The sequence below is a fragment of the Chiloscyllium plagiosum genome, unplaced genomic scaffold (genome assembly GCF_037043375.1).
Source record: "Chiloscyllium plagiosum isolate Xiang-an unplaced genomic scaffold, Cpla_swu_hap1 HiC_scaffold_21, whole genome shotgun sequence".
NCBI lineage: Eukaryota > Metazoa > Chordata > Chondrichthyes > Orectolobiformes > Hemiscylliidae > Chiloscyllium > Chiloscyllium plagiosum.
In genome coordinates, this window is record NW_028270159.1 from 9,990,475 (window position 1) to 10,010,267 (window position 19,793).

General features: G+C 42.7%; 1 protein-coding gene across 4 annotated transcripts in view; it reads right to left on the reverse strand.

The window, feature by feature from the left end:
* The window catches only part of col27a1b (collagen, type XXVII, alpha 1b), a 707,279-nt gene that overhangs the window by 502,329 nt on the left and 185,157 nt on the right, over positions 1-19,793 (reverse strand). For all 4 annotated transcript variants that reach the window (XM_087998238.1, XM_087998237.1, XM_087998236.1 and 1 more), the window contains one exon: positions 3-56. In XM_087998238.1, the coding sequence (XP_087854364.1) occupies positions 3-56 (54 nt within the window). The remainder of the gene's footprint in view (positions 1-2; positions 57-19,793) is intronic.

A 19,793-nucleotide genomic window follows, 5' to 3' on the forward strand; every position in this document is an offset into this window, starting at 1 on the left:
ACCCGGGGTCCTCGTTTTCCAGGTGAACCTGGTAACCCTGGAGGTCCTGGGGGACCCTGTAGAGAAACAGTTAACATTTATTAGAAATGTGATACAGTCATTATTCTATCTCACAATTTAGCAATTAGTGACTAATCCTGCTTGAGTTGACAGAGTTTATGGGTTATTTGCCAGAACATCAGTTCGATTTTCCAGGAGAGCATTAGAAATTTTCAGGCAAACAATACAAACTTGACAAGGTCACCTATTAATGAGGCTATTCATTGTGACCCAGTAATCTCCACGCTGACGAACTAGATTTAGAAGCTACAGTGATGATCAAGCTACTTTCTTTTTGCAACTCACCATTGCTGATTGGTTCTAAACAGGTTTAGCTGTAAAAGAGTCTTGGGCACTACACTTTGGCGGAAATCAATTGTGAATTCTTCATGGGAACTGTACCTAGCAATGGTACAATCATAATGTCACTGCACTCCAAATCTAGGAGCGCAGGCTAATACTCTTAATGACCTTGATTTAAATCTCACCATGGTGGAATTTAAATTCAATTAATGAATCTATTCTGGTGCAGACATGATGGGATGAATGGCCTACCCTGCACTGTACCAATGCTCTGACGCCATTCCTGATAAACAATATCAAAGTCCTTGCCTCACAGACTTTATTCTGATAAATTAGGCTAGAGCTTCCTGTATGATCTCTCATTACACCCAAGTGACTATGTAGTTCTTCAGAACCAGTCGCTGGACTCGAAAAGTTAACTGTTTCTCCCTCCTCAGACCTGCTGAGTTTCCCCAGCAATTTCTGTTTCTATTTCAGCTCTCCAGCATCTGCAGGTCTTTGTTTTATTTTAATGATCCATCCTGACTTGTGCCTGGTAGATGTTTTACAGCAGGAGAAAGTGAGGACTGCAGATGCTGGAGATCAGAGCTGAAAATGTGTTGCTGGAAAAGCGCAGTAGGTCAGGCAGCATCCAAGGAACAGGAGAATCGACGTTTCGGGCATAAGCCCTTCTTCAGGCCCTGGGAAATTGGGAAGTGAGTCATTCACTTGCCAATGTTACATTTTCACTTGCCAATGTTACTTTTTCACTTGTCAATGTTACAGATTACAAAGGATCCAAGACCAGGTACATCAAATTAAAAAGATCACTTAGATTAGATTTACAGTGTGGAAACAGGCCCTTCGGCCCAACAAGTCCACACCGACCCGCCGAAGCGAAACCCACCCATACCCCTACATTTACCCCTTACCTAACACTACGGGCAATTTAGTATGGCCAATTCACCTGACCCTGCACATCTTTGGACTGTGGGAGGAAACCGGAGCTCCCGGAGGAAACCCGCGCAGACATTGGGAGAACGTGCAAACTCCACACAGTCAGTCGCCTGAGGCGGGAATTGAACCCGGGTCTCTGGCGCTGTGAGGCAGCAGTGCTAACCACTGTGCCACCCACTTATTAAGGCACAATGGAAAGATCTTGGTAGCTTAACACTGCAGCAGATTACAAGTACAGTTAAAGACACAGGTAAATGTGACCATAGGATTAGCTCTTAAGGCATTTTGAGATTTGTTAGCAGACTTGGCTATACAGGGAACAATTTCAGAACTGTAGTAAGCAGTGAGGAGGATAGCAACAGATTTTAGGTAGGTGAAATGATTGAAATATTATCTGCTGTGCATTCAATCAGCACAATGTCAAATCATACAATTTGGAAGGAAGAATGAGGAAAGAAAATGTAAATGAAATGGTTTAAACAGGATACAGGAACAGAAAGACCTGTGTGCGCATGTGCACAGATCTTTGATAAATCCCATCAATATTGAATGATGCCATGAAATCAAATTTCAAAAGTAGACTTGAGCATTTCCTACAGGATTAACTCACTGAACAGCAGTCAATATATAATCAGAAAAACAGGATTCTGTTTGAACGAGCTTCATGACTTTTTTTAGGAAAAACTTTTAACTTGATTTTTGAAAACATATGATGGCATTCTGCATAAAGTACTGCCAACTTAAGTTTGAGGTTTTGGGAATCAAGAAAAATCCGGAGTTAAACGAGTTGGCCAAATGGTAGAAACTTTGTACATTTGTAACAAAAGTTAAATGACCAGGGATCAGAGATAGGGCCCTCATTAATTGTATTATATATTAAAGGTTCATATTTGGAAGTTTAATGCAAATGGCTCACAATTACAGTTGATATCAAACTAAGACAAAGTCACTCCAATTTAAGGACAATAACCACAAAAGACACAAGTTTATTATACAAGGAAAATTATATGACTTAGCTTTTTTTAAATTTATCTATATTTCGTCGGATGTAGGCTGGCTGGGTTGACAGTTATTGCCCGTCCCTGGTTGTCCCTTGAGAAGGTAGCAGGGAGCTGCCTTCTTGAACTGCTCAGTCCACCTGCTGTAGGTTGACCACAATGCCCTTAGGGAGAGAATTCCAGGATTTTGACCCAGTGACACTGAAGAAACAGCGATATATTTCCTAGTCAGGATGACGAGGGGTTTGGAAGGGAACTTGCAGAGGTTGGTATTCCCAAGTATCTGCTGCCCTTATCCTTCTAGACAGAAGTGGTGGTGGGTTTGGGTGGTGCTTTCTGAGGATCTTTGGTGAATTTCTGCTGTGCATCTTGTAAACAGTACACAATGCTGCTACTGAGCATTAGTGGCAGACGGAGTGGATGCTTGTGGATGTGGTGCCAATCAAGCAGTCTGCCTTGTCCTGGATGGTGTCAAGCTTCTTGAGTGTTGTTGGAGCTTCCCCCATCCAGGCAGGTGGGCAGTATTCCATCACACCCCTGACTTGTGCCTTGTACATGGTGGTCAGGCTTTAGGAAGCTGAAAATGTGTTGCTGGAAAAGCGCAGCAGGTCAGGCAGCATCCAGGGAACAGGAGAATCGACGTTTCGGGCATAAGCCCTTCTTCAGGAAGGGCTTATGCCCGAAACGTCGATTCTCCTGTTCCCTGGATGCTGCCTGACCTGCTGCGCTTTTCCAGCAACACATTTTCAGCTCTGATCTCCAGCATCTGCAGACCTCATTTTCTCCTCAGGCTTTAGGAAGACAGGAGATAAATTATTTGTTGCAGTATTTCTAGCCTCTAACCTGTTCTTGTAGCCACTTCTATTCCATAAATGGGTTACATTAGCTCGGGGAAAGAGCCTTCTATCAGCTTTATATACAATATGGAGAAGACAATACAGTATTTGTGATATCACTGAAGTAGGAAGCCTGAAGCTCAAGTTCATGCTTTGGTGACACCAGGTCAAATCTCACCTTGGTAACTGGTGGAATTTGAATTCAATTAACTTTAAAACAAAACTAGGCTAAAGGTGAGCATGTAAGCACAGGCAATTGGTTCAATAATGCTTCTCAGATTGGTAATGGGGGCGGTTCTACGTGTGACTCCAGTTCCACAACAATGTGGTTGACTCAGATGCTCTCTGACATGACCAAGTAAGCCACTCAGTTCAAGGGCAATTGGGGGTGAGGAACATATGCTGGTCCCAATATCCCATGAAAGATTAAGGAAAATCATGGACAATTGTTATAGAATTTAATACTGAGCTTCAAACTCAAGAGTATAGTAGGAACAAATTACTGCAGATGCTGGAACCTGAACTGAAAACAAAAAATGCTGGAGATCACAGCGGCTCAGGCAGCATTTGTGGAGAGAGAGCAAGCTAAGCTCTAATGAAGAGTCAGCTAGACTCAAAACGATAGCTTGCCAAGAGCGTAGTATACAGGGTTAGAGAACTTTGATTAAATGCCAAGTAAGAAAGACCAGTCTTTCTTCCAGCTCGCCTCCAAACTCCTTCTGGGAGTGTTGGCCATGACTTTCACTTTCACTGCCCCACCTGTCAGAGAACAAACAAATCACACTTTGGCTTTTCACGAAACCAGCAATTCACCCGACTTTGGGCTCCTGACCAGGAGTCAGGAAGTCATGGAGGTGGAGGTAAGTTTGATTGAAACTTTCCAAAGAGAATTGGACGGGGAGGTGGAAAGGAACAAAGTGCAGGATTTTACAGAGAGAAGGAAGGAAAAGACTCAAAGTGACTTGCTCATGCAGAGAACTGGCACAAAGCGATAGGCTGAATGGCCACCTTATACTCTCTGGGTCTGTGCAAGACAGCACTTCCCGTGTACACTTCAGTTTGGAATTATATTTGTGGCATTTTACTCCTTGCTTAACTGTTACACATCTTTTATTGCCCAGTCATTACTGTTCCTGTCCAGTTCCTTCAGCTTTTCCATGTCCTGCTGGTCACTGACCTTGCTGATTGTGGCGAGAGCCTGCAATCCTGATGCAATTCCACAGCCCTGATTTTTCTTACCCCTCGTCTCTCCAGAGAGACACAAGGACCCATGTCCTGTTGTGTGTAGTGTCCCTGCCTCTTAGCTGGAAACTCAAGTCCCAGCCTTGACGGTCAATGGAGGCATGTTGAGAATGTGGCCAAACAGGTTGTGCATTCACCTGAAGAGCCTTGCTATGGCAGCAGCAGAAGATAATCACGTAATCGAAGAAAGCCTAGAGCCTCTACTATCACTATCCAGTGCTGTAGACTGCAACATGCATGTTGCCACAGTAACTTCATCTCAACGATCTGTAACTCACCAGCACACATGAGATTCCTGCCTTCTCTCTGTAACCCTGCACTTTGTTCCTTTTTTACCTAACAGTCTCCTTTGCTTTGGAGTGTTTCAATCAAACCTGTCTCCACCGGCCTCTCATGCAGCACTTACATTCACCACTTGCTGTGGGAAACATCAATCCCACTGTGTGTGCCAGTGACTTTGAACATCTGCACTCTCCTTCTTAACTCTTCCAACAACGGGAATAGTTTCTTCCTAATCTATTCTGTCCGGACCCATCATGATTTTGAGAAACTCAATAAATCTCCTCTCCGCCTTCTTTCAGAGAATCCCTACAATGCAGATGAAGGCCATTCAGCCCATCGAGTCTGCACTGACCCTCCGAAGAACATCCTGCCCAGACCCACCTAACCGCCCAATCCCTGTAACCCACGTAGACTACACTGGACACTGTGTGCAATTTAGCATGTCTAACATACCTAACCTGCACATCTTTGGATTATGGGAAGAAACTGGAGCACGTGGAGCAAACCCACACAGACATGGGGAGAATGTGCAAATTCCACATAGACAATCACCTGATGGAGAGGCTGAATATGCTGGGACTGTTTTCCTTGGAGCTTAGAAGGCTGAGCGGTGACCTTACAGAGGTTTATAAAATCATAAAGGGCATAGATGGGTAAATAGACAAGGTAATAAATCAGAGGGCATTGGTTTAAGGTGAGAGGGGAAAGATTTAAAAGGGACTTATGGGGCAAATTTTTCATGATGTGGAGGTGCTGGTTTGGACTGGGGTGGACAAAGTCACCACCTGATGAAGGAGCAGTGATTTCAAATAAACCTGTTGGACCTGGTGTCGTGTGACTTCCAACTTTTTCACACAGAGGGTGGTGTGTGTATGGAATGAGCTGCCGGGGAAGTGGAGGAGGTTGGTACAATTACAACATTTAAAAGGCATCTGGATGGGTATATGAATAGGAAGGGTTTAAAGGGATATGGGCAATGTGCTGGCAAATGGGACTAGATTCATTTAGGATATCTGGTCGGTATGGATGATTTGGACTGAAGGGTTTGTTTTTGTGCTGTACATCTCCATGCCTCTACGATTCTATACCTCCCAACATGGTGTAGTGACAAATAATACTCCTGTGAAGTGCCCTGGGGCAATGTTGCATTTATTACTTCAAGTAGCTATCAGATATTGCTGATGATTCTATTGTAGCTGGTGCTGCTTTCCAAAGTTACTCATTATTACTTTCACTTGTTCACGTTTGGGCATTTGATTCCGAAACAAAACAAATAATTGATTGAACCAATTGTCCTGGGGTAACATGACACATTCAAGCTGGGACTCCTCAGACAGCCCGTTTCCAGATGCCTTTGAACGGTGTAAGACTACAGCTACACTCTAGATGCAAAGCTTTTAATCATCTATGTACAATGGGAGCAGCTGCAAAATATCATACATGGTATTCATTTGAAAATTAATATTTTACAAGTTTACAATGCGTACAATGTATCTCCATTTCCTTCAGATTTCCTTTCATGTTGAACTACATCAAGCTTTGATGTAGTGTCAAAGCACATTAAATTATGTTAATTTCTACCTTTGCTATGTCTCTTCTCAAGGTGATGATTCTCATCACAGCGATAAAAATGCGAGTGTTTCTTCAACTACAGCTGCAATCGGGAAGACTAAAGTTAAAATTGTTCCTGTGTTCTAAGTGTCTGTTCCGAGGAGGAAGTTACTGGATAGCAACCAGAGTTACAGCCCGAGTCAGTTTGTTTGACCTTCTGTGGCTAAGGGCTAAAGTTTAAGTGTGATATAATTCAGGGCACCTTAACTCAGAGGGCAGTTATTTCAAACAAACAAAGGATTCGAACCAGACAGTCTCCTGATAACTGTTGCTTGTTTGATTGTGTATGTCTTTTCTGAGCCATTCCTGCAGCTAGATCAAGGTAATTTTCAAATTAAGGATTTTAAATATAAGAAAAGATGAGAGAAATTGAACTTATTCTCCTTGGAGCAGAGAATATTAAGAGGTGACCTTATTGAGGTGATCAAAATTATGAATAATTTTTACAGTAAAAAGCAATATTCTGTTTCCACCAGTTGGCGGTTCAATAACTAGGAGTCTCAATTTTAACATTGCCTGCAAGAGAGTTAAGAGTGAGATGAGGAGACACTTCTTTACTCGGAGAGTTATTAGGATTTAGAATGCGTTGCCTGGGAGAGTGTTGGGAGGCAGATTCCATGGAAGGTTTCAAAAGAGAGCTGGATATATATTTGAAAACTGATCAATTTAGAGATAGGGCTGGAGAGTGTGACTAGCTGAGAAGCTCTTTCAGGAACTGGTACAGATATGATGGGTCAAATGGCCTCCTTCTGTACTGTAAAATTCTATGAATCTAATTCTACATAACCTGAATCAATGCAGTCCTGCTCTGTGGATTTAGTTGTTTTTGAGTCAAATTATTCCAAAACTGTTATTACTCACCACTGGAACTAATTGGGCTTGAACCCAGACCTTCTAATCTACAGTAGGGACACTGCCACTGCATCACAAGAGCTCCCTGTGCTATGGGCCTATACTATCCATGGTTCCTGTATTTCCAGTTACCTCATGGGCATTCGGTCATCAAGTGGATATTTATAGCAGAGGGTGAGAAAATCCAAAATCTCAAAGTTTAGAGATGTGGAGATCCCAGATCTACTTGCACCAAATTGAGAAGCAGATGGTACGGGAACACCCCCTCAATCTGAATGTTCCCCCTCCAGATCATTCACAATCCTGATTTGGAATCTTATCTCTGTTCCTTTCCTGCCACTGGGTCAAATTCCTGGAACTCCCTCCCAAACAGCATTGTGGCTGTACCTAACCCCTTGCCCTGTTAAGCTGCAGTGGATCAGGAAGATAGCTCACTACCCATTTTCCTGTTAGGGAGGGTAGCAAACATTAGCCCAGACAGAGATGTTCACATCTCACAAAATATCTTTTAGAAATTCTCAGGAACTCAACATTTTGAAAATTTTTGACAACTTGACAGAATGTTTAAGTCAACAAACTCAGAGTTCTGACGAAGGTCACTGGATCCAAAACACTAACTCTGTTTCTCTCTCCACGGACCTGTTGAGTTTCTTCAACAGTTTCTGTTTGTATAACTTTTTAAGTTGCCACTCAGAAGTTGCATGGATTTGAGAAGTGACAATTTTAAAAAGAAACAGTAAATGAACTTCCTGGTGAAGCAAGAAAAACTCAAAGTGACTGTAGCTCCACTCCTTCATTGGAGAGTGGCGACTGGAGGTGGTTTAACCTGAGGGTCACCATATCCCAGAAGAGGCAGTGGGAAATGAGACCTTAATAGTGACCTCAGCCAAAGCAGGAACTGAACCTGGTCTGTTAATGTCACTCTGTGTCACAAAGCCAGCCACCCAAGCCAACCGAGCCCCAGAGTAAGGAAATACCAACTTGGAAATGCATAGACTGGACCTCCATTTTGAAGTACGCTGACATGTTGGAGCAATATGCCCCGATCACAAATTTAACTGTTTCTTCTTTTTGGGCAAACAGTTAGCCACCAAAAGTTGCTGAGGAAGTCTTTTCATATTGCAAAGCGTTGCCTGGCAACGTGACCACTTTCCCAAGAATTACCATAATATCCTGATTTCCTTTTCTTAATTGAAATGTTACAGGTGGTACGGCTTTATTTAAAAGCCTTGACTGACACAAGACAATGGGTCTATCTGAAAAGAGAAAGCTAACTAACTAGACTCCTCGGCTCAACAATGCTGACAGAATGATACAAGAATTCTCGTTGGAATAACTTTTGATGACAGAACCTGCTTTCTGATAAAGGCAAAATACAGTGGAACTGGACAGGTGAAACAAGCGCAGAATGCTGGAGGACCTCAGCAGATCTGACACATCATTTCAAATATGCCAATTTAGAAACCAAGCATCCATACAGCTCTGCCGAAAGGTCTAACTAAGAATTAAATGTGATTGCGGGTTCTGAAAATCGCTGCTTTAATTTGCCTCTGATGGTTGGTTCTCATCTCTCCCCATACATTTATAGGGAGTTTGATAGTAAAATGGTGACTGAGCCATGGTTATAGCGTCATTGAATCATACACCACGGAAACAGACTCTTGAATCCAACCAATCCACGCCAACCATAGTCTCAAACTAAACTAATCCCACCTGCCTGTGTATATTCCTCCAAACATTTCCTATTCTTGCACTTAGTTTAAACATTGTTACAGTACCCACATCCATCACTTCCTCTGGACATTCACACACGAACCACCCTCTGTGTAAAAGATTTGCCCCTCATGTCTTTTATAAATCTTACTCCTCCCAACTTAAAAATATGCCCCCTAGTCTTGAGATCACCCATCCTAGGGAAAAGACACCTGCCATTCACCCTATCTATGCCCCTTGTGATTTTATAAACTTCTATAAGGTCACCCCTCAACTTCCTGCACTCCAGTGAAAAAAGTCCCAGCCGATCCAGCTTCTCCTTGTAACTCAAACCATCCATTCCAGGCAACATCCTGGTGAATCTCCATTAATAAAACCCCATTACCACCTTGGGGACGTGACTGGTTACCACACTTATTCAGACAGCTTTTAATTCTCAGTTCCAACCCAGATCAGTGGAGACAGGAATTCAAAATCTGAATGAATCAACACATTGGTTCTGAGTCAAATAGGTCCCACCTCAAACAACTCCTGCAAATCAAGACTTCTCAATTCCATGGAAAAATTCACCCACATAAATAAAGCACACAAACTCTTTCAACCAGGATACAGAATAACAGATGAGATTCTTTTTATCTCCTCCAGCAATGTTTTATATCTGACTTTTGCTGTGTAATGATAAAAATATCAAAATCTTCTACATTTCTAAAGTAGCTCAGGAGTACACCCGTAAATTTAAAACTGTTCCTTTGCATTTTAAGAGACAATTTAAAAGAACAGACAGCCTCCCCCCAGACAACAGATGGGTTAAAAACATCAAAGACTTACAGTAATAGAAATGTACAGCATGGAAACATACCCTTCGGACCAACTCGTCCATGCAGACCAGATATCTCAGATATCCCAATTGCCAGCATTTGGCCCATATCCCTCTAAACCCTTCCTATTCATATACCCATCCAGACGTCTTTTAAAGGTTGTAATTGTACCAGCCTCTACCACTTCCTCTGGAGGCTCATTCCATACACGCACCACCTTCTGTGTGAAAATGTTGACCCTTAGGTCCCTTTTAAATCTTTCCCCTCTCACCTGAAACCTATGCCCTCTAGTTTTGGACTCCCACATCCCAGGAAAAAACCTTGTCTATTCACTCTAACTACGCTCCTCGTGATTTTATAAACCTTTATAAGGTCACCCCTCAGCCTCTTACGGTTCAGGAAAACAGCCCCAGCCTATTCAGCCTCTCCATGTAGCTCAAACCCTCCAACCCTGGCAACATCCTTGTAAATCTTTTCAAGTTTCACAACATTTGCCTGCAGCAGGGAGACCAGAGTTGAACAACAGTGCTCCAAATGTGGGTTAACTTGCACTTCAATTATAGGGTCATGTGGTGTAGTGGTAATGTCCTCACCTCAGGGTTTAAGTCCCACCTACCTAGAAATGTATCAAAACATGCTGATTTTAAAAGTAATGACTCCCATTACTAAAGCATACAGCATCTTCTAAGTTTTATCAATAGGGACACAAGAGAACACAAGAGAGGACGGTATGTTCAAGCAATACAAAATGCTGGCATAAGCTAAATAATTATAATACTGGTCTAAAATAAATCACTGAACCAAATTGATGTAAAATAAATCACTAAATTAAATCACTTTAAAATACTGATATAAAATAAATCACTATGCAATATTGGTATAAACTAAATCAATATTAAATACTGCTAAGAAATAAATCAGGATATAAAATACAGGTTTGGCTCCTACTAGGAGACTTGTTATTCAGCCACCTTCATTAATTTATACACATATACACCCAGCTTCCTCTGTTACAGTATGGTTTATGTGTTCTTCCTCCCAAAATTAATGAATTCAAACTTCTCTGCTTTAAATTTCCCTTATCCATTGTCCAACCATTCTATCAACTCATCTATGTCGTTTTGAGTTCCACGCTACCCTTCACACAATTACAACCTCTTGTATCATCTACAGATTTTGTAAACTGTGCCTAAAGTTTAGGCCATGAATATGATTCAGGAACACCAAGATTTCAAACACCAATTCCCACCCTTTTGAATTTGGTTTCTGTCACACAGCCTCTGGTAGCAATGTTTGTCAGTTAACTGGACAATTTGGTGATCGTAGTTTTTCTAAAATAAATTAAAAAGCTGAGTTTTAACTCCTCACGTGCAAGGTCCTGGGCCTGGCTAAAGTCACCCCTCATTGACATCTTCCAGCAACAGGCCATAAACCCTGACCGTCGGCCCCTTGCCCATAGCGACGTCCATGCCCAAATGTACTTAGAAAGGTGTTGCCCAATATCTTTGAAGCTTTTGGAGAGAAGTGGGCACCACATGGGCTGGAGTGCATCATCTCCCCCTCTGATTCCATTTTGATTTTGTCACCTCCCTTAGGAACAGAGGAAGGAGCAGGCCATTCAGGCCCTCGAGCCTGTTTCATCATTCAGTGAGATCATGGCTGATCTGTGGCCTGACTCCATATACCTGTCTTTAGCTCATCTCCCTCAATACCTTTGCTTAACAAAAATCAACTGACCTTGCATCAACTGCTGTTTGTGGGGAAAGAGTTCCAACCATTGTTTCCTCTCTTGTTTTTAATTACTGTTACAAATTGATTGCAATTTGATTCAATGGGTAATTGGTTAATTTGATAGGATATATTTTTAAGTTCTTTCCCGAAGGGGAGCTGGCTTCTGAACAGATAAGGGGTCAGGAAGGGTAAGGATAATTTAAATAGAATATTATTTAAATGGTTAAAAATTGCAGCATGCTACTGTGCAGAGGTATCTTGGGTGACCTTGTGCAAGAATCACAGAGGGTTAGTTTGCAGGTGCAGCAGGCAATTAAGAGGGCAAATGGAATATTGTCCGTCATTCCTAGAAAGATGGAATTTAAAAATAGGGAGGTTATTCGGCATCTGTATGGGATGCTGGTGAGGCCACACCTGGAGTACTGTGTACAGTTTTGGTCTCCTTACTTGAGGACGGATGTACTGGCGCTGGTAGGGGTGCAGAGGAGGTTCACTGGATTGATTCCGAACTTGAGAGGGTTGGTTTACGAGGAGAGATTGAGTAGACTGGGACTATACTCATTGGAATCTAAAAGAATGAGGGGGCATCTTATAGAAACATATAAAATTATGAAGGGAACAGATAAGATCGAAGCGGGCAATTGTTTCCACTGGCAGGTTAAACTAGAACTAGGGGGCACAGCACCAAAATAAAAGGGAGCAGATTTAGAACTGATTGAGGAGGAACTTCTTCACCCAGAGGGTTGTGAATCTGTGGAATTCCCTGCTCAGTGAAGCAGTTGAGGCTACCTCGTTGAATGTTATTAAGGGAGAGATAGACAGATTTTTGAACAGTAAAGGAATTAACGGTTTTGGTGAGTGGGGGGGTACATGAAGCTGAGTCCACAATAAGATCAGCCATGATCTTATTGAATGGCAGAGCAGGCTCGAGAGGCCAGATGGCCTATTCCTGCTCCTAGTTCTTACATTTTTATGTTGTTTGCAACATTTTATGGATCTATAACAAAACCTTTGTAAATTTCTGAAAGTCTCTGGTTGCCGATTTCAACAATTTGATCTCAGTGTATTACCACTGCCGTTTAAGGAAGGGAATCTGTTTGTCCTCACCTGGTCTGTCTTAAATGTGACTCAACACGGACATTTAGTATAAACCGACCGACTCCCACAGCTACCTAGATTACATCTCCTCCCACCCTGCCCCCTGTAAAAACGCCATCCCATATTCCCAATTCCTTCGCCTCTGCCGCATCTGCTCCCAGGAGGACCAATTCCTATACCGAACAACCCAGATGGCCTCCTTCTTCAAAGACCGCAATTTCCCCTCAGACGTGGTTGACGATGCTCTCCACCGCATCTCCTCCACTTCCCGCTCCTCCGCCCTTGAACCCCCTCCCTCCAATCGCCACCAGGACAGAACACCACTGGTCCTCACCTACCACCCCACCAACCTCCGAATACATCGTATCACCCTTCGTCATTTCCGCCACTTCCAAACAGACCCCACCACCAAGGATATATTTCCCTCCCCTCCCCTATCAGCGTTCTGGAAAGACCACTCCCTCCACGACTCCCTTGTCAGGTCCACACCCCCCACCAACTCAACCTCCACTCCCAGCACCTTCCCCTGCAACCGCAAGAAATGCAAAACTTGCGCCCACACCTCCTCCCTCACTTCCTCATTTCCCCTCCCCCCACCTTATCTCAGTCCCAACCCTCGGACTCAGCACCGCCTTCTTGACCTGCAATCTTCTTCCCGACCTCTCCGCCCACACCCTCTCTCCGGCCTATCACCCTCACCTTAACCTCCTTCCACCTATCGCATTCCCAACGCCCCTCCCCCAAGTCTCTCCTCCCTACCTTTTATCTTAGCCTGCTTGGCACACCAGCCTCATTCCTGAAGAAAGGCTTATGCCCAAAACGTCAATTCTCCTGCTCCTTGGATGCTGCCTGACTTGCTGTGCTTTTCCAGCAACACATTTTTCAGCTCTGATCTCCAGCATCTGCAGTCCTCACTTTCTCCTGTCTTAAATGTGACTCCAAACCCACGACAGTGCAGTTGACACAGAACTAACTGGCCTCTGAAATAGCCCATCAAGCCATCATTCTTGGGATATTAGGAATGGGCAATGAATATTAGCCTGACCAGAGATGTCCACATCCCGTGAACATAAAGCATTTTAGTTACTCATAACCGCTCATTCTTCGTTTAGGTAAACGAGTACAGGGCGTGAAGCAAATTAACAATAATGTGTTTCACATTTTTTGTTTTGAAGATCAGATCTATTTCATTTCATTCAATCCACTTTATATTTTCTGCAAAGGCCAACATTTTCCACAAACCTATTATATTACCACAACATAACTTCTGCAGTTACGTTAAAAAAAGAAATAATTCAGAAGTGGCAACCTAATGTCTTGCAGGCCTGTAAATGCATTTTGTGGTCCTTCTGTGGTTATTTTGAACTCTGTGGATTCGAAATTCCTTGAATATTTTGGTGGAAATTGGGGATTTATGGGAAAAGATGTGCAGCATTAATCACTAATCCAGCTCAGGGAGCTTATGGAGAACAATATTACTTTAGCTAGTCATTGCCCATGGGAGTGGCAGAATAGGATGTTGTGTAATGCAATCCCAAGGGGTGACCTTATCAAGGTTTATAAAATCATGAGGGGCATGGATAGGGTAAATAGACAAAGTCTTTTCCTTGTGATGGTGAGTCCAACACTAGATGGCATAAGTTTAGGGTGAGAGGGGCAAGATTTAAAAGGGACCCAAGGGGCACCTTTTGCACGCAGAGGGTGGTGCATGTATGGAATGAGCTGTCAGAGGAACTGGTGGAGGCAGGTACAGTTAAAATATTTCAAAGGCATCTGGATGAGTACATGAATAGAAAGGATTCAGAGAGATATGGGCCAAATGCTGGCAAATGGGACGAGGTCAGATTAGGATGTCCGGTCAACGCACACAAGTTTGGAACGAAAGATATGTTTCCCTGCTGTATGACTCTATAAATAGAGTCATAGAGATGTACAGCATGGAAACAGACCCTTCGGTCCAACCTATCCATGCCAACCAGATATCCCAACCCAATCTAGTCCCACCTGCCAGCACCCAGCCCATATCCCTCCAAACCTTTCCTATTCATATCCCTCTGCTTAGCATTTCATCTGGCAGATAATACCTGTGTTAAATACCTCTGTACTGCCACAAAGTATTTATCCAGATTAGGCTGCACTAAGTCTGAAACTAAAACTTTGTTCCTCAGAGACAGGAGTGTTGTAACTTGGCCACCCTGAGGCTTGTGGGTCAGAGGTAGTGGTCCAGATAGTGGCTAAAGTGTGACAAATTCTATCTGAGACAACACTACCAATAGGTTCAGGTCTGACAAGGCTGCAGTTTGGAACATTCATCAGAGATAAATAACCATTCTTCATGAAAATGATGTGGGAATGTAATGAGGCCAAAATAAACACAAATGTTCTATAATTGAACAACAGGAAAACTAAAAGGCTGAGTAATAGAAAAATATTTGAAAAGGCTTGTTGGATGAAGGGACAGTAAATATTGAGTACAAGATAATACAGAAGCAGTTTTTTTGAAGAGAGGATGAAATGCCAAGGAAAACTGGAAAGTAATACAAGAGTACAGAAGTGCCAGAACTTTCTTCCAATACTGGAACAGCCGAAGAACAGAGTAATATTTAAACCCAAAGTGACACGTGAGGTTGAACAGAGAAAATAACTGATGTACCACAAGTTATTTTAATGCAATATTCATTATAACATTGAATATTGAAGAAATGGTCTGTGCGTCCTGGCACTTTGACACAAATGTAATGCATGGTGTAGCCAGACTGAAAATCTGTGACTCAGTGACAAAAGAAGTTAACAAATCCAGAAAGGGTTCCAATAGGAAATAGGTAAAGTCAGCCCCTTTTTAAAAACAAATACAAATTTCTAGGGAAACTCAGCAGATCTGGCAACATCTGTGGAGAGGGAAACAGAGTTAATATTTTCAGTCCGATGTCATTTTTCTTCAGAAAAGAAAGGGATTGGAATGTGGGCTCATTTTCTGCTTAGGCACCTTACAGCCTCTAGGAGTCAATATTGAATTCCAAAACTTCAGAGCTTCACTTGCCTTGTCAATTCTTTCTTTCATTCATACAAATACACACAGAAATATGCACACATACATACAAATACACATCACATCTTGATGACATTGCTCTCAGCAGAGTGGTCTCATTTTCTTCTTTTCATGTCTTCATTTCACCCTTTTTACATCTCTATCCTTCCTTCACTGCCCTTCACAACCTCCTTGGCTCTGAGCATCCTTGCAATCTGTTCTGCTTGCTCCTCCTCCTCTATCTGCTACATAAAAAGAACATTTTTCAACTCCTCTCATTTCTAAAGTAGTGTTACTGGATGCAAAACATTAACTCTGTTCTTCTCTCTCCACAGATGCTGCCAGACCTGCTGTGTTTCTCCAGCACTCTGTGCTTCTTGCAGATTTCCAGCATCCAGAGTATTTTGCTCTTTTTAAGAATGTTGCCACACACTTATCTAGCAATGACACATATAAAAACAAAGGAAATAAGAACAAGAGGAGGCCATTTAGCCCATTTAGTCCACGCTAGCATTCAAATAGATCAGGAGACTGATCGTGAACCCCAATGTCATTTCTCCTCCAGTACCCTGATCTGAACAGTGGGAAATCAAGACAAGTTTGTAATCATTATCAGACAAATAATAAAGGGTATGGAATAAAAATGAAAGAAGTGCAGATGCTGAAAATCAGAAACAAAAGACAGAAATTGTTGGAAAAGTTCAGCAAGTCTGGTAGCATCTGTGAAGAGAAATCAAAGTGAATGTTTTGAGAAGGATCTATCTCTCTACAGATGCCGCCAGACCTTTGGGAGGGAGTGTGTGTGCGGATGTGCGTGTGCACGTATGTGCATGTGTAAAGATTCTTAGGCTTTAGAAATTGATGCTGGAAATGTGTTGCTGGAAAAGCGCAGCAGGTCAGGCAGCATCCAGGGAACAGGAGAATCGACGTTTCTGGCATAAGCCCTTCATATGCCCGAAACGTCGATTCTCCTGTTCCCTGGATGCTGCCTGACCTGCTGCGCTTTTCCAGCAACACATTTCCAGCTCTGATCTCTAGCATCTGCAGACCTCACTTTCTCCTTTAGAAATTGATGCAAAGAGAGCACAAGCAAGGACCCTATGTTTATGAATTATTGGCGGACTTCCAGTTGGGGTAATGTGTACAATCCTTGGCCCTAGACTATTGTATCATTACCTCACAGCAGACTGACCAGGATAGTTCGAATGCTAAGGAACTGCAGCTTTTTGATGAAGCTAGATAATGTGGGATTGTTCCTCTTAGACAAGAAAAGGTTAAGAAGAGGTTTAATTGATGTTTAAAAGTTGCAAAACATCTTGGTGGACATGGAGTTTCCAGTGACAGGAGTGTAAGCTATCAATGTGGCACAAATTTAAGGTGACTGGGAAAAGACCCAGAGGGAAGATGATTGTGGCATGGTAGGTTTATGCATCACAGAGCATGTCTATAATCAAAAAGACACAGGAGAAGGGAGGATCTGTATAAAGATGCTGCCATTTGGGAGTCAGAATATAAAATGTGGATTTGAAAATAGCCTGGGCAAGTTAAAACGATGCAGTTACTTGGAACTACATAGTATTTTACAGCATTGTAATAGAACATTGTATCTAAAAGATCAATGGCATTATTTATACTTCACACAAGCACTTTTCCACCTTACTTGATTTCATTGTTTGTAAATTTAATCAGCACTGACTTGCCATGGAAGTAAAAGACACATTATGGAAGTCTCTTGCTTGTTCTTTATTCCCATATTCTGTGCTTCAGAACAACTGGTTAAATTTATACGGCAATACAGTTTACAGGTAATGAGGGAGTACTAATCAGCATGGGACAAATTATAAAGCAGATCTAGGGAAAGAGGGGAACAGTTTATAAAGGCCCAAAAATAAAACAAAAAAACCGCAGATGCTGGAGTTCTGAAACTGACAAAAACTGGACTTGAAACGTTAACTCTGCTTTTTCTCCACAAATGCTGCCAGACCTGCTGCATTTCTCTAGCAATTTCTGTTTTTGTATGTTATAAAAGGCACAAAACATGGTAGATGTATAAGAAAGAAGTGCACACTCGGGCTAAATTGTAGAAATACCATGGATCCTGCCCAATCATCAGAGGAAACTTTACCCTGGAGTGTGTCTTCAGCTGAGAGGGGGATATCTCTCGAAATCCAACAAAATCAAATCCTAGTTTCCAGTGAAAGGCTCATGTTTGGTATATTCTAAACACCAAAACTGTTTGCCAAGTTCAACCAATTTCTGACATTTGCTACCACTTTTGTCGTGTTATGATCTTCAACAGTGGGTTCAGCTTAGTGGAGGAACCAATTCTCCAAAACATATTTTGTAATTAGATTAGCTTATTCCCTTCTTATTTATTATCTGTCAGTGGCCTATTTGGATTTGATGGTTGAGGCCGATAAAAATAAAGTGCTGGTGAAACTCCGGTAGCATCTGTGGAGAAAGAAACAGTTAATGTTTCAGCTCGATGACTTGAGTATTCATAGTCAGATGTCCCATGACACCAGGTTATAGTCCAATGGGTTTATTTGAAATCACAAGTTTTCAGAGCACTGCTCCTTCGTTAGGTGAAGTAGCTCGTCAACTGACAATGCTTCGAAAACTTGTGATTTCAAATCAACCTGTTAGACCATAACCTGGTGTCATGTGACTTCTGACCTTACTGACCCCAGTCCAACCCTGGCATCTCCACATTTTGATTAGTTATGTCAATAAGACTGCGATTCCGACATAACTACAGCAGCAAAATTATCTTCAGCGTATTTTTGTGTCAGATGTCCAGCACCTGCCAGATTTCACTTTCGTATTTGTTGCTTAGATTTGATGGCTGTTGGCTGTCATCATTGTTTGCTCCCTGCGGATTGGGACACAGTCTATAGGTCGTTCTGCTGTAATGTGTGTTTCATCAGCGCAAATTAGCTGTAACACAATTGACGAATTGTGGATGTTGTTTGGGTAATACAAACTCTCTACAGAATGGGTAAAGCGATTTTCTATTAGCGATCTACAGCCTGATTTTCTATATTGCAAGGTCACGGAGGAACACAAATGTCATGTTACAGCTGGAAAAAGTGAGGATTGCAGATGCTGGAGATCAAAGTCGAGAGTGTGGTGCTGGAAAAGCACAGCAGGTCAGGGAGCACCCATGGAAAAGCCCTGTATCCGGAATGAAGTTTGTGAGCCAAAGGGGTGGAGAGATAAATGGGGGTGAGGTGTGGCCTGGGGTAAGGTAGTTGAGAGTGCAATAGGAACATGGAGGTGGGGGTAATGGTGATAGGTCAGAGAGGAGGGTGGAGTGGATAGGTGGAAAGGAAGATGGACAGGTCATGAGGGCAGTGCTGAGTTGGACGGACCTGTGATAAGGCATGGAGGAGGGGAATGAGGAAACCGGTTTCCTACCACTACATCTTCCTTCCCACCTATACACTCCACCCTCCTCTCTGTCCTATCAACATGACCCCACCTTCATCTACTTATCACACTCTCAGCTACCTTCTCCCAGCCCCACCCCCTCCCATTTATCTCTCCACCCTCTCGGCTCACAAGACTCATTCCTGATGAAGGGATTTTGTCCGAAGCATCAATTCTCCTACTCCTCAAACGCTGCCTGCCACATTACAGCAGAACAACCTGTACCTGCACACACTGTTGCAAGTTATCACACAAACACAGATTGCTGGAGAAACGCAGCAGATGTGGCAGCATCTGTGGTGAGAGAGTTGGATGTTTGGAGTCCAATGTGACTCTTCTTCAGAACTGTCAGAACCTCCTCAGAAATCTGAAGAGTCAGACTGCACTTGAAACATGAACTCTGTTCACACATGCTGCTGAGTTTCTCCAGTACTCTTTACGTTTAACAGAGAAACACAGAAACATCAAATAGAGGAGGTGGCCATTCGAGCCTGCTCCACCATTCATCACAATCATGGCTGATCGTCTAACTCAACTGTCGAATCCTACTTTGTCCCAATAACCTTAGATCCCAATTATCCCAAGTGCTATATCTAGCCGCCTCTTGAATACATCCAATGTTTTGGCATTAACTACTTCCTGTGATAATGAATTCCACAGGCTCACTGCTCTTTGGGTGAAGAAATGTCTCCTCATCGCTGTCGTAAATGGTCCACCCTGAATCTTCAGACTGTGACCCCTGGTTCTGGACGCACCCACCATCGGGAACATCCTCCTGCATCTACCCTGTCTAATCCTGTCAGAATTTTATACGTCTCTCTGAGATCCCCCTCTCATTTGTCTGAACTCGAATGAAAACAATCCTAACCACGTCAAG